At 37.8% G+C, this 12,946-nt stretch overlaps 1 protein-coding gene across 5 annotated transcripts in view; it reads right to left on the minus strand.

The window, feature by feature from the left end:
* The window catches only part of ENTPD1 (ectonucleoside triphosphate diphosphohydrolase 1), a 101,856-nt gene that overhangs the window by 69,036 nt on the left and 19,874 nt on the right, over positions 1–12,946 (minus strand). The window contains exon 2 of one of the 5 annotated variants that reach the window (XM_037015775.2): positions 742–819. The exons of the other annotated variants lie outside the window; for them this stretch is intronic. Within the exon in view, the coding sequence (XP_036871670.2) occupies positions 742–745 (4 nt within the window). The 5' untranslated portion in view covers positions 746–819. The remainder of the gene's footprint in view (positions 1–741; positions 820–12,946) is intronic. 5 annotated transcript variants of the gene reach the window in all.

Below are 12,946 nucleotides of genomic sequence, written 5' to 3' on the forward strand. Positions count from 1 at the left end.
TGAAACAGAATACACTATTTCTTTGAACTTGAGAGACTGCCAAACTTTATTAACTCTAGCACCCTCCTGCACATCATCCACACTGGGATAATTTGATATAACTTGATTTAGTAAATCCATGCCAGTTTAAGTGATTGGGACTTTCTTTCCTGGGAGCTAACCCATCTTCCACATTTACTCTAAGATTTTTGCCAAGAATCAACATCATGTGGAGTTTCCAGAATCCATCCTCTCCTGTATTTTATGATTTAGATTATGAACTCTTAGAATGTAAAGAACATAAAATTCTTTAAACTCATTTAGAAAAATCAAGGGCCCTCTTAATAATTTCCCACGTGTTTCAATGACTTCCTAATGATGCATGTTTTACTTTGAACTGATTGAACTGCATTTTTCTAGACTGAAGCAAAATAAAAGCTCAGAGGTCCAACTGCTTTGCATAATCCATTATTGTTGTGCATCCCTCTTCCTGTTCGTGTGATTGCACTGAACCGTAACCAAAATAATTTTTGTTATCTTTAGCATTTTTTCCTGCATGCCTCATCTCCAAGTGATACTTAGCTCAAGTGATGCTACTTTTAAAACAATTCTCCTAGTTTCTGAACATTCTTCTAATTACTTGCCAACTTTTTTCTCTAGTGTACAAATGTTTGGGGAAACATTTTACTTTATAAAAGTCATGGTCATAGAAATTTTTAGAAAATAGAGAAATATGTAAAATGAAATTAAACTTAAACTCACCCATAGTTTCTGAGCTCCTTATCAAAATCCCTCAAATAAGTCAAGTAAGTGTTTTAAATGCCTTTCACTCATCTTTGCCTGGGAAAGTAAATCAGATTACTTATGATTAAGATTTTTCATATATGTGGTCATTTAGTTTTTAGACCTGTATCTTTTTTGAGCCATTTCTTTAGTAAATATGACCATGAGCTCCCACCTATTATCTTTCTGATTTTTTTAAAATATGCCTGCTTAAAAACTGATGCCATATATCTGGTTGCCTTATATTTACCTCCTTCAGGATTATTAATGCCTAAATGAACTAGTCATTTCTCCTACCTTCTTAACCATATCTTTCTTTTGGGTCAGAATCAAATCAAAGAAAAGGGACACTAATATCTTCCTTTAACTTGCAAAAAGTATCTACAAGGAGAATCAAGAACTTTTTTCTTCTGTTATTGGAAAATTAGATTTCCAGTAAATATCTAGGTAAAGTTACAGCATTTCAGAATTTTGTAATTGAAAGGGGTTGGGGGGGATAATAGAGGAAAAATGTTGCCAACATCAATTGCAATCTTCCTCATACCAGGCACTGTACTAGGCACTTCACATAATTTTTTTCATTTAATGGTCTTACAGGTACTATAAGAAAAGTGCTGTTTTAGTCCCTGCTTTACACATAAGAAAAATTAAAATGAGCTAGGTTAAACAATTTCCCCAAGACCAAGATGGTAGACTATCATTGAAATACTAATAACGTGTAGATCCAGGACTCAAAGCCTTCCTTTAGTTGAAATACTCCAATGATAGTCTATTTTGCTTCTGTCCTTGCTTTGTTATTTGTAATCAAAACACTTTATCCAAAGCCACCACCTGATGAAACCGGTTTATCTTATACTAATCCAATGTCCTTTTCACTCTCCCTCCTTTGTATTCTCACCCAAAGCCCTGCACAGAACTGCCAACCTCATGCCTCTGTATTCTCATATAGACAAATAATATATTTAACATTCCCTCCCTCTCCTAAAGCATCTATGTCTTTGAATAAGGAATAGAACTTCATTACCCTTCATCAATTAGGAGGCCCATCCTTCTAAGCCCTTTGTGACATGTAGAGCTTCATGTTTATGTAAAGGAGAAGATGCATGTCTATTTCAATAGGTTAAACTTTGATTTGAAAAAAAATGAAGATGGTCAAAATCTTGGGATACTATACTGATCAAATTTCCCTAAAAATTGTATCAATTAATCAGTGAATCTCTTTTCTCTCTCAACCCTTTCCTTGGAAATTAATACAGCTTATTATGCTTCACACTCGAAGATGCAGATTCCATAGTCCAGCACCTTTCTATGCATGATTCTAATGTTGGTAGCTCATTGCCTAATTTTAAAAACAAAAGAAAAATAACACTTAGAGGTTACTAGATCTGGGGTCTTGAGTAAGTCACACACTCAGCCTTTGCTTCATCAATTGTAAAGTATGGATTAACAGTAATACCTACTTGACAAGGTTGTTAAGAGGATAAATTAAATTGAACAATGTATCAGAAACTGCCATATGAACTGTAAATTCAGTGATTATGATTATTATAATGATGACTATTTTTCACAAGGCCATAACATCATTTGTAATAAATACATAAAATCAAATATGCAAATGTGCAGTGTCCAAGTAACCAGAGACTTTTTACATTTGTGTTGGAAATTTTTTGAATTCCCCAAATTTCCAGGTTCTTCTTTTTCTCATCATAGAAAAGTCTAGGATGCATGAGAAGATTCCTGCAGCTCAGCAATTGCTGATACTATTCCTTGCTGGATTTGGTGTTTTAGGAGCCAGCTTTTTCTGCTGATAGTGGGCATTGGGAGCCAGAATAGGACTAAGGCTTGGAGGGTACCAGCCCTGAGTTGCCCTCTTTCTTGGGAAGCAATATTAGCCTCAGGTTCTAGAATCAAAGTTTTCTTTCCCAGGCATAGAAGGGGGATGTGATAGTGAGGCTGGGGAAATACACACCTTCTTCCTCCCCTGTTGTCCTGCTCCCTCCTCCAGGCTTGTCTTTCAGGCTCCTTTCAGGGCAGTAAGGAAGCCCATGGGCTCATAGTACCCTCTATCCTCCATTGCTTCTCCCTCTACTAATTTCCAGTTCGGGGGAGTTAAAGAAGAAATACCTCTGGTGGCCTTAAAAGTAGAAGGAAGGTCCTTCATACCTTAGAGTGAATCGTTAGGATGAACTGTATCCCCAAAACTGGCTGTGGCAAAGTTGCACAGAAAGAACAGGAGTTTGGGGACAGTATAGGAAGGGGAGTGGCAAATGAACCCTTGGGATGGTTTGGGAGCAAAGTAGGCAACACTCAGTCTTACCAAGTACCCACCCTGGCTCCTTCCCACCTCACATGAAAAGAGCAGTATCTCAGGACACTAGACCAGAAAAACTCCTGTCATCCACACAATCATCCTCAACGTCATTTGTAATAATGGATGCCAGGAGCTGTGCTAAGCGCTTTACGTGCATTATTCTTGAGCTCCTCACAACACTGTAAACCTCATTAGCCTATTTTGCACTTGAGAGAACTGGGGTTCAGAGAGTTTATTAATGTTCTCATGGCCACACAGACAGTACAGAGCTGGAATTTGAATTTAAGCCTGTCTGACTGAGAATTCTATGCTTTTAATTATTAGGAGGAACTGACACTCTAACTCCTCTCTTCTATCCACCCCACCCACTACCTACCCACTTCCTTCATGCAAGTGTGGCCAGTTTACATAGTCATCTTCTGAGAAAATTGCCACAAGTGGTTTCTGTCTTACAAGTTGCTAGACTGGGTTTTGTGGCTGACCTTCATGTCCTGTGACCTTAAAATTTTAGCCAAAATAGACTGTTCCAGCAAATGCTGCTTGAGCCAAAGCCTAAGACAGGCTTGCATTAGCTCATTTAATCCTCATAACAAACCTGTAAACTAAGTATTAATATTAATCCCATTGTACAGGTAAGAAAACTGACACTCAGAGAAGTTAAATTACATGTCTGACGTCATGCAGTTAGTAAAAGGCAGACCTAGGATTGGAAGGCTGGTTCATCTAAGGCTTGAACACTCTGCCTCCATTCTGGGGAGATGAATGGAGTTGGCCTAGAACAGGAACTCTCTTGAATGCAGTTTGCCATGACAGAGGTGTGTTGTCCAGCTACCAAAGCAGGAGATGTAATGTACAGAGTCAGAGAAGAGCTGAGTTTTGACAGTGGAAGAGTGTCCAGAGAGGGTGACCTCCACAGTGGCTTTCTAGTCAAGTGAGCTGGCACGGTGCCCTCATCAAAGGGGCTCCACTCCAGCTGATGTGCAACAGTAGAGCCTGTTAACGGTGTGTCCTGACTTCTCTGTATGGGGCTATAAACCCCTGTCACCTCAGATAACTGAACCTAGTCCTTGTCATCTGTACCTCACACATACATACTCTCTTAGGCTTAAACTCCCTGCAACACACCCCCATCGTGATCTTGGCCTGATGAAATGGAGTGGTGAGAGCCGTGGAGCCTTGCAAACACTGTCGCATGAATCCTACTCCCACCCAAGCCCCTAGCTCTTCTTCCTCCTCCAACAAGTAATTTTTTCTCCTTCAGCTCCATGAGAAGGAGCACTGGGCCCTCAGGGTGCTTTCCACCAGGTCCTGGGTTTACATCAAATGTTTCCTGAAGGAACAACAGGTCACGTGGAGTGTACAACTGAGACAGCCATACAAGTATTGACCTCCAGAACTTCCACTTCCTGGCTTCACCAAGGTCTTGGGGTAACTGGGGAACAGAGCCCTCTTTTTGCAGGCCTTCACACCCTGCAGTTGGCCCCACTCTCTACACAAGACATCAGGGCTCATAGAAGTCCCCACATCTTTGAGGCTGACCAGAGCAAAGAGCTGTTGGTGAGAGTCAGCACTGGTAGGAAGCCACATAGGACATTTTTAGGGCTCCCATGAAGTCTGTATATTCTTGGGAACTGATGTTCATGAGAAGCTGGTGCTACATCTTTCGGTATCACACATGACGGGTTTTTCCAAGAGAGATCCAGGAATACAAAAAACTGGATTTCCTGGCTCCAGTGTCTCTTCCTTTTGAAACGCTGTCCTATACACAGTTTGGCAAATGATCAAATTGTTACCCTGAACTTTCCTACCAAAAAAAACAGAATAAGAAAATCATTTGGTTATATAAAGCATCCCACCACATTTCTCCTTCAGAAAGAGAAGATATAGTTAAAAAGAAACAAAAAGAAAAATTTAATGACAAACTTGTATTTTTACATAGATATACTTCCTTCCACCCCTCTTTCCAGCACTTCCTACTGTTCTATTTCTTGGTCACCAAATTATCTCGTCTCCAAATCTGTTCCTCCTTTCCATAATCAGTAGATCTAGAAGCTGAGTTCCCAAGGCAACCACAAATATTTGATATTCTTTCTGCCATCTGACTTGCCCTAAAAATAAACTCAGATATTTTTCTTGTCACCAAATGCCAGGAAGAATATAAATGGATACTAGTTTTTTATGCATACCTGTGAAATAATATATAATGCTACAGAGCATTATATTTCCAGGAATACTGTGAAAGTCCTAAAACAGCAGGTAATATAGAACTAGGGTGTTAGATTAGTCTGTCTTTAAAATGGAATAAGCAAAGGATAGCTTGGGGAAAAGGATTAGAACAAGCTCATATACATATGCTCCCATGCACCACAAGTAGGATTTGTTTTCCTTTTTAGAAAGGGAGTAGCAAAGAGAAGAGTGCACATTTGCTCTGAGCTCTAGTCAAGATTTTGCCGCTTTCCTTTGAACTGCCCCCTTGAGACTTCTGCAGATAGAAATGTTCCTAAGCCTAAATAGTTTTCACCAGTGAAAAGAAACCCACAGTAAAGGTAGTACACCAATTATTTACCAAGCAAGTATGAAATTAAAACAAAACAAAAATGATAAAACCAACTATACACAAAACCAATCAAGGGATACACAAAAAAGGCAGATAATGACATCTAATACATAAAGTGTGGAGGAGGAAGAAGAAGAAAAACGAAGTACTTTTAGATTGTGTTTGAAATAGAGCATTCATCAACTTAATATATACCGTCATCAGTTAGAAAGCTATCATTGAACCTTATGGCAACCACAAACCTAAAGTCTATAGTAGATACACAAAATCCAATCACAACACTACAGAAAGATATCAAATAACAAGAGAAGAGTATAAGAGAGGAAGAAAGGAACAGAGGAGCTATAAATAACCAGAAAACAAGTAATACAGTGGCAATAAGTAGATACCTACCAATAATTACCTTAAATGTAAATGGACTGAAGGCACGAATCAAAAAGTGGCAGAATGGATAAAGAAACAAGACCCATCTATATTCTGCCTACAAGAGACTAATTTTAGATCCAAAGACATATACAGACTGAAAGTGAGGGGATGGAAAAAGATATTTCATGCAAGTAATAGGGAGCAAAAGCAGGAGTATCAGTACTTGTATTAGACAAAATAGACTTCAAAACAAAGTAACAAGAGATAAAGAAGGACATTACATAATGATAAAGGGGTCAGTTCAATAAGAGGATATAACCATTATAAATATCTCTGTACCCAATATAAAAACACCTAAATATGAAAAACAAATACTAACAGAATTCAAGGGGAAATAGACTGCAACTCATTCATTTTAGGAGATTTTAACATGCCACTTACATCAATAGGCATATCAACCAGACAGAAAATAAATAAGGAAACAGAGGCACTGAAAAATACATAATATCAGATGGAGTTAACAGATACCTACAGAGCATTACACCCAAAAGCAGCAGGATACACCTTTTTCTCAGGTATACATGGAATGGCCTCCAGAACAGATCACATACTAGGCCACAAGAAGAGCCTCACTAAATTAAAAAAGATTGAAATTGTATCAAACAACTTTTCAGTCCACAGTGGTATAAAACTAGAAATAAATTACACAAAACAAAAAAGCCTACAAACACATGGAGGCTAAGCAACACACTTCTAAATAATCACTGGATCAATGAACAAGGTAAACAGAAATCAAGCAATACATGGAGACAAATGAAAACAAAAACTCAACAGCCCAAAATCTGTGGGATGCTGTGAAGGGAGTTCTAAGAGGGAAGTACATAACAATACAAGCCAACCTCAAGAAACAAGAACAACCACAAATAAGTGGTCTAAAGACATTACAGTTAAAGAAATGAAATGAAGAACAAATGAAACCCAAAGTTAGTAGAAGGGTGTACATAATAAAAATCAGAGCAGAAATAAATAAAACAAGGAAGAATAAAACAGTAGAAAAAATCAACAAAACCAAGAGCTTGTTCTTTGAGAAAATACACAAAATAGACAAACCCCTAGCCAGACATATCAAGAAAAAAAGAGAGAATACACAAATAAACAAAATCAGAAATGAAAAAGGAATAATCACAACAGATACCACAAAATACAAAGAATTATTAGAGAATTCCATGAAAAATTCTGTGCCAATAAATTGGACAACCTAGAAGAAATGGACAACCTCCTAGAAAAAAAAAACCATTCAAGACTGACCCAGGAAGAAACAGAAAATCTGAACAGACCAATTACTAGCAATTGATAATTGAATTGATAATCAAAAAAATCCCAACAAACAAAAGTACAGTACCAGATGGCTTCACAGCTGAATTCTACCAAACATTTAAAGAGCTTATGCCCATCCTTCTTAAAGTATTTGAAAAAGTAGAAGAGGAGGGAATACTTCCAAATTCATACTCTGAGGCCAACATCACTCTAATACCAAAACCAAAGATAGTACAAAAAAAAAATTTAGAGCAATATCCCTGATGAACATAGATGCAAAAATCCTCAACAAAATATTAGCAAACCAAATTCAACAATACATCAAAAGGATCCTCCATTATGACCAAGTAGGATTTATTCCAGGGATGCAAAGATGTTATAATATCTTTAAATCAACCAACATCTATATTACTTTAACAAAAAGAAGGATAAAAACCATATGATCATCTCAATAGATGCTGAGAAACCATTTGACAAAATTCAACAACCATTCATGATAAACTTTCAAAATTGGTATAGAGGGTATGCACCTAAATATAATAAAGGCTATATGGATAGACCCACAGCTAACACCATACTCAATGGCAAAAAGCTAAAAGCTTTTCCTCTAAGATCAAGAACAAGACAAGGATGTCCACTCTCACCACTTTTATTCAACATAGTACTGGAAGTCCTAGCCATGGCAATCAGACAACGCAAAGAAATAAAAGGCACCCAAATTGGTAAGGAAGAAGTTGAACTGTCACTATTTGCAGATAACATATTATACATAGAAAACCTAAAGACTCCACTAAAAAACTATTAAAACTAATAACTGGATTCAGCAAAATTGCAAGATAAAAAATAAATACACAAAATTCTGTTGTGTTCCTATATACTAACAATGAATAACAGAAAGAGAAATCAGGAAAACAATTCCATTTACAATTCCATCAAAAAGAATAAAATACCTAGGAATAAACCTAACTAAGGAGATGAAGACCTGTACTCTGAAAACTATAAGTCATTCATGAAAGAAATTAAAGAAGGCACCAATAAATGGAAATCTATCCCATGTTCATGGATAGGAAGAATTAATAATGTCAAAATGGCCATCCTGCCCAAAGCAATTTACAGGTTCAATGCAATTCCTATCAAAACACCAACAGCATTTTTCAATGAACTAGAATGAAAATCCTAAAATTCATATGGAACCACAAAAACCCTGAATAGCCAAAGGAATCCTGAGAAAGAATGAAGCTGGGGGTATTACACTCCCCAACTTCAAGCTATACTACAAAGCTATGGTAATCAAAATATGGTATTGGCACAAGAACAGGTCCAAAGATCAAGGAAACAGTATAAACAGCCTAGATATAAACCCACACGCATATGGTCAATTAATATATGACAAAGGAGCCATGAATATACAATGGGGAAAAAACAGGTCTTCAATAACTGGTGTTGGGAAAACTGGACAGCTACATGCAAGGGAATGAAACTGGATTACTACCTAGCTCCATACACACAAAGGATCAAAGACTTGAATATATTACATGAAACCATAAAACCCTTAGAAGAAAACACAGGCAAAAATCTCCTAAACATAAGACTGAGCAATTATTTCCTCATCTCCTCAGGAAAGGGAAACAAAATAAAAAATGAGCAAGTGGAACTACATCAAACTAAAAAGCTTCTGTACAGCAAAGGACACCATCAGTAGAACAAAAAGGCATCCTAAGGTATGGAAGAATATATATGTAAACAGTTTATCTGATAAGGGGTTAACATCCAAAATATATAAAGAATCAATACTCCTCTCAACACCAAAAAAACAAATAATGACAAAAAATGGGTGGAGGACCTGAAGAGACATTTCTCCAAAGAAGAAAATACAGATGGCCAACAGACACATGAAAAGATACATCACTAACCATCAGGGAAATGCAAATCAAAACCACAATGAGACATCACTTCACAACAGTTAGAATAGCCATTCTCCATAATAACAAGTGTTGGCAAGGATGTGGAGAAATGGGAACCCTCCTACACTGTTGGTGGGAATGGAAATTGGTGCAGCTACTGTGGAAAGCAGTATGGAGGTTCCTCAAAAAACTAAAAATAGAAATACCATTTGACCCAGTAATTCCACTTCTAGGAATTTACCTGAAGAAAACAAAATCCCTGATTTGAAAAGATACATGCGCCCCTATGTTTACTGCTGCATTATTTACAATAGCCAAGATACAAAAGCAACCTAAATGTCTATCAGTAGATGAATAAAGAAGAGGTGGTACATATATACAGTGGAATATTATTCAGCCATAAAAAAGAAATCCTGCCATTTGCAACAATATGGATGGGTCTAGAGCATATTATACTATGCAAAATAAGCCAGGCAGAGACAGGCAAATACCATATGATTTCACTTATTTGTGGAATATAAAAACAAAGCAAAACAAAATGAACAACACAGCAGTAGACTCATAGACACTGAGCAGTTACTGGTGGTTACCATGGGGGAGGGGTTGGGGGAGGGATAGAGGCATACAGGAGCAGAGAAATTCTTAATGATAATATAAATTGGTCAGGGGATAATAGTACAGGATGGAGAATGTGGCCAATGATTCTATAACATCTTCCTATATTGACAGATAGTAACTGCACTAGTGGGGGTGAGTATTTAATAATATGGGTAACTGTTGAGCCACTATGTTGTATATTTGAAACCAATATAAGATTGAATATCAACAATACTTAAGTGAAAAAAAATAGAAATGTCCCCTTGATGTGCCAGCCCAGGACTCCCAGAGACCTCTATTTGAAGCTAACAGTACTTGAAACCAACAAACAAACAGGATCTGCTTTCTATTGTCATGTGACTTTTGCATGGATGATCTTCCAGAAATCATGGATAAAATATCTGTTTAAGGCTCCAACACAGTAATGATCCCAGTCCACCAATCATTGTGATTTAGGAAGCTTCCAAATTAAACAAGGTCCAGAAAATGGCAGTGTCACAGTAGCAATAGTGATACTCATAAAGCTTTACGTTTTGATAGTCTCAACAACAGTTTGCAGATGTACTTATGTCCACTCTCTTTTTTGATCCTCAGTGAAACTCCCTAGGACACAGAGGATGCACATATACACATATACAGCATATACACACACATATATAATCCCACTTTGCAGATTTGTGAAAGCTGAGGCTCAAAAGCAAGGGAACCTGCCCAACCTGTATGTGGCTGGGTGTACAATTCAACCAAGGCTTTCACTTCCAGCCTCGTGTCTTTTTAATCTAGATGTTCTTTATGCCTCCCCCTCAGCATCCACACTATCATCCAAGAATCTTGAAACCAATAGGATTTGGATATAGAAGACTGGGATCTTAAAAAGCAGCTTTAGAGCTTTTATGTAATCAACTCAGAAAGAGATATATAATGCAAAGACTGTGGCACAAACACAAATAAACAGGAAAAGCTGAGATGAACTAAAGGCAACAGGGAAAATTCTCTCTCTTCCTCCTGCACATCCTTCCTGCTCATGACTGTCTGTTCTAAGGCCCAGGACTTCCCCAAATGGCCCTATAATAACCCTTTCTTCCAATGCTGGAGAGTTTCTTAAAATACTTTGGCTGAACTTCCTGATTGACCAGGAGCAAGTTTCTGGTTTTTTCTTGGAGCTACCTAATATGTACCAGTCACATTCATATCACTACTTCCTTTACACATGCTCCTTATGTGACAAGGTCTCTGGATCCTTCCCATTCTGGACATACCAACCCACCCTGTTTGTCAAAATCTCACTTCCAGTGTAATGCAGAAAGGAAATGTAATGCCCATAAAGTCATTTTCAGTTCTCCACTCAACAAATCAAGCAAAAAGTAATTAAGTATGTGTTGAATCATGAAGGAACTTTTTGGGGTGATGGAAATACTCTATATCTTGATGGGGGCAAAAAAAGTGTTATTGTAGGGGTAAATGAGGTAGTGAAAGTCAAGCATATAGCATAGGACCTGCCATAATATACGTCCTTTATGGCACTATTTCTGAAGTATTATCTTCAGTTCAGAGCAATTAGTTTTGAGAGAGAAATTAGCAAACTGGAAAGCAGAAGGTCCAATGAAGAGAAAGGAACTGCTGCTACGCACAGAACTTCTACTAGCAATTTGTCCTTCTCTGTTCCTGTCCAGCTTTGCCCTGGTCTGGTGAAGACGTTATCTCCCAAAGATCAACCCCACCTAATTCCTGCAATATATTAGAAACTTGCTCGCCCTAGTGGGAAAGCATCTGAAAATCCGTGATTTCTCCCATGCCTGGGGTCCAGTATCCTGGAAATAATTTAACCTCCCCTTCGGGAGAATCTGGGGACTCTGTAGCTAAATCCATCCCATAGAGTATTATAATCTGCCTGGCTACCTACATCTGATCTTCATTTCATTTTCACCCTTAAGACTAAAGCCTGATCCTAAATGTTGACCAGATTGGTAGGGAGCTGGCTCTTCTGGTTTCACTCTACTCCTTTCATGCCGGATCTGAATTCAGTCTCCAGAGTCTCCCTGGTGCTCACTGAGGCAGACCTACCTGCCCAGTGACTTGGCCACAGACCAGAAATGTTTTCCCCAAATACCCCTACAGCTGGACCCCACACCTCGGATCAGACTCTTTGAATACGGCTATGATCTGAATCAGACATGAGTTTATTCCTCTTTCATGGACATGATCTGAACTACCCAGGGCAACTTCCTTTTACTTCCCTGTGAAGAGCTTCAGGCACATTTCACGTCTATGGATGTTGCATTTAGAACACCAACAGTAAGGAAGGAAAAAAATTACAAAGAGCAGACATATGAGCTCATAAAGTAAGCAGTGTTTTGAAGATTTACTGTTAGGACAAATAGATCTAAAAAGTTTAACAGTCATTGCTGCTTTATAATTTAGTCATTCATTCATCCACTAACTTAGATACTCATGCTTGCACTGATCTGAATCACATTTGGTTGCCTGGAATATACTTAGCACTGGATATATAAATATGAATATTACCTAATGCCTACTCTGAAAGAACCATAAAAATTAATGTTCAGAATGTCAGTGTCATCACCTTGAACTATCAAGTAAAAGTTTTTATGTTGGTATGTTTTGTTAAAGGAGAAAGATGCAGTACACCTCAGTATATTATATAAAGTAATCCCATTCTACAATATCAGCTATAATCAGCGCAAAATGAAATGTGTGAGAACTTCATTTCTCCAGGTAATGGCACTATCAGCCTTGTGTCTGGCCTGTCTTGGCATCACATCTTTGGCCCTCCTAGTTATATGGTATTGGCCTTGCTTCCTCACTTTAAACTGGGAATAACAGTAGCTTTCATCTCATAAGATTGTTATAAAAGCCAAATGAGGTAATGTGTACAAATACCTACCATGATGCCTGGAAAACTCGCCATTATGTTGTATTTTCCTTTTCAAATGCACATATGATAGTTTTTATTTTTGCCCTTTGTATTAACAAAGCTTTCCATTTTTCAGTATCACCTTAGCACCTCCATTTGGGGTTAATATCTAAGGTCAAGTGCAATTGGCCTTAAAAAGGAAATCCCAAGAAGTAAAAGCAGTAACCAACAAGAAAGAAAACCCATCCATAACCCTA

This window comes from Manis javanica, chromosome 7, assembly GCF_040802235.1.
Source record: "Manis javanica isolate MJ-LG chromosome 7, MJ_LKY, whole genome shotgun sequence".
Lineage (NCBI taxonomy): Eukaryota > Metazoa > Chordata > Mammalia > Pholidota > Manidae > Manis > Manis javanica.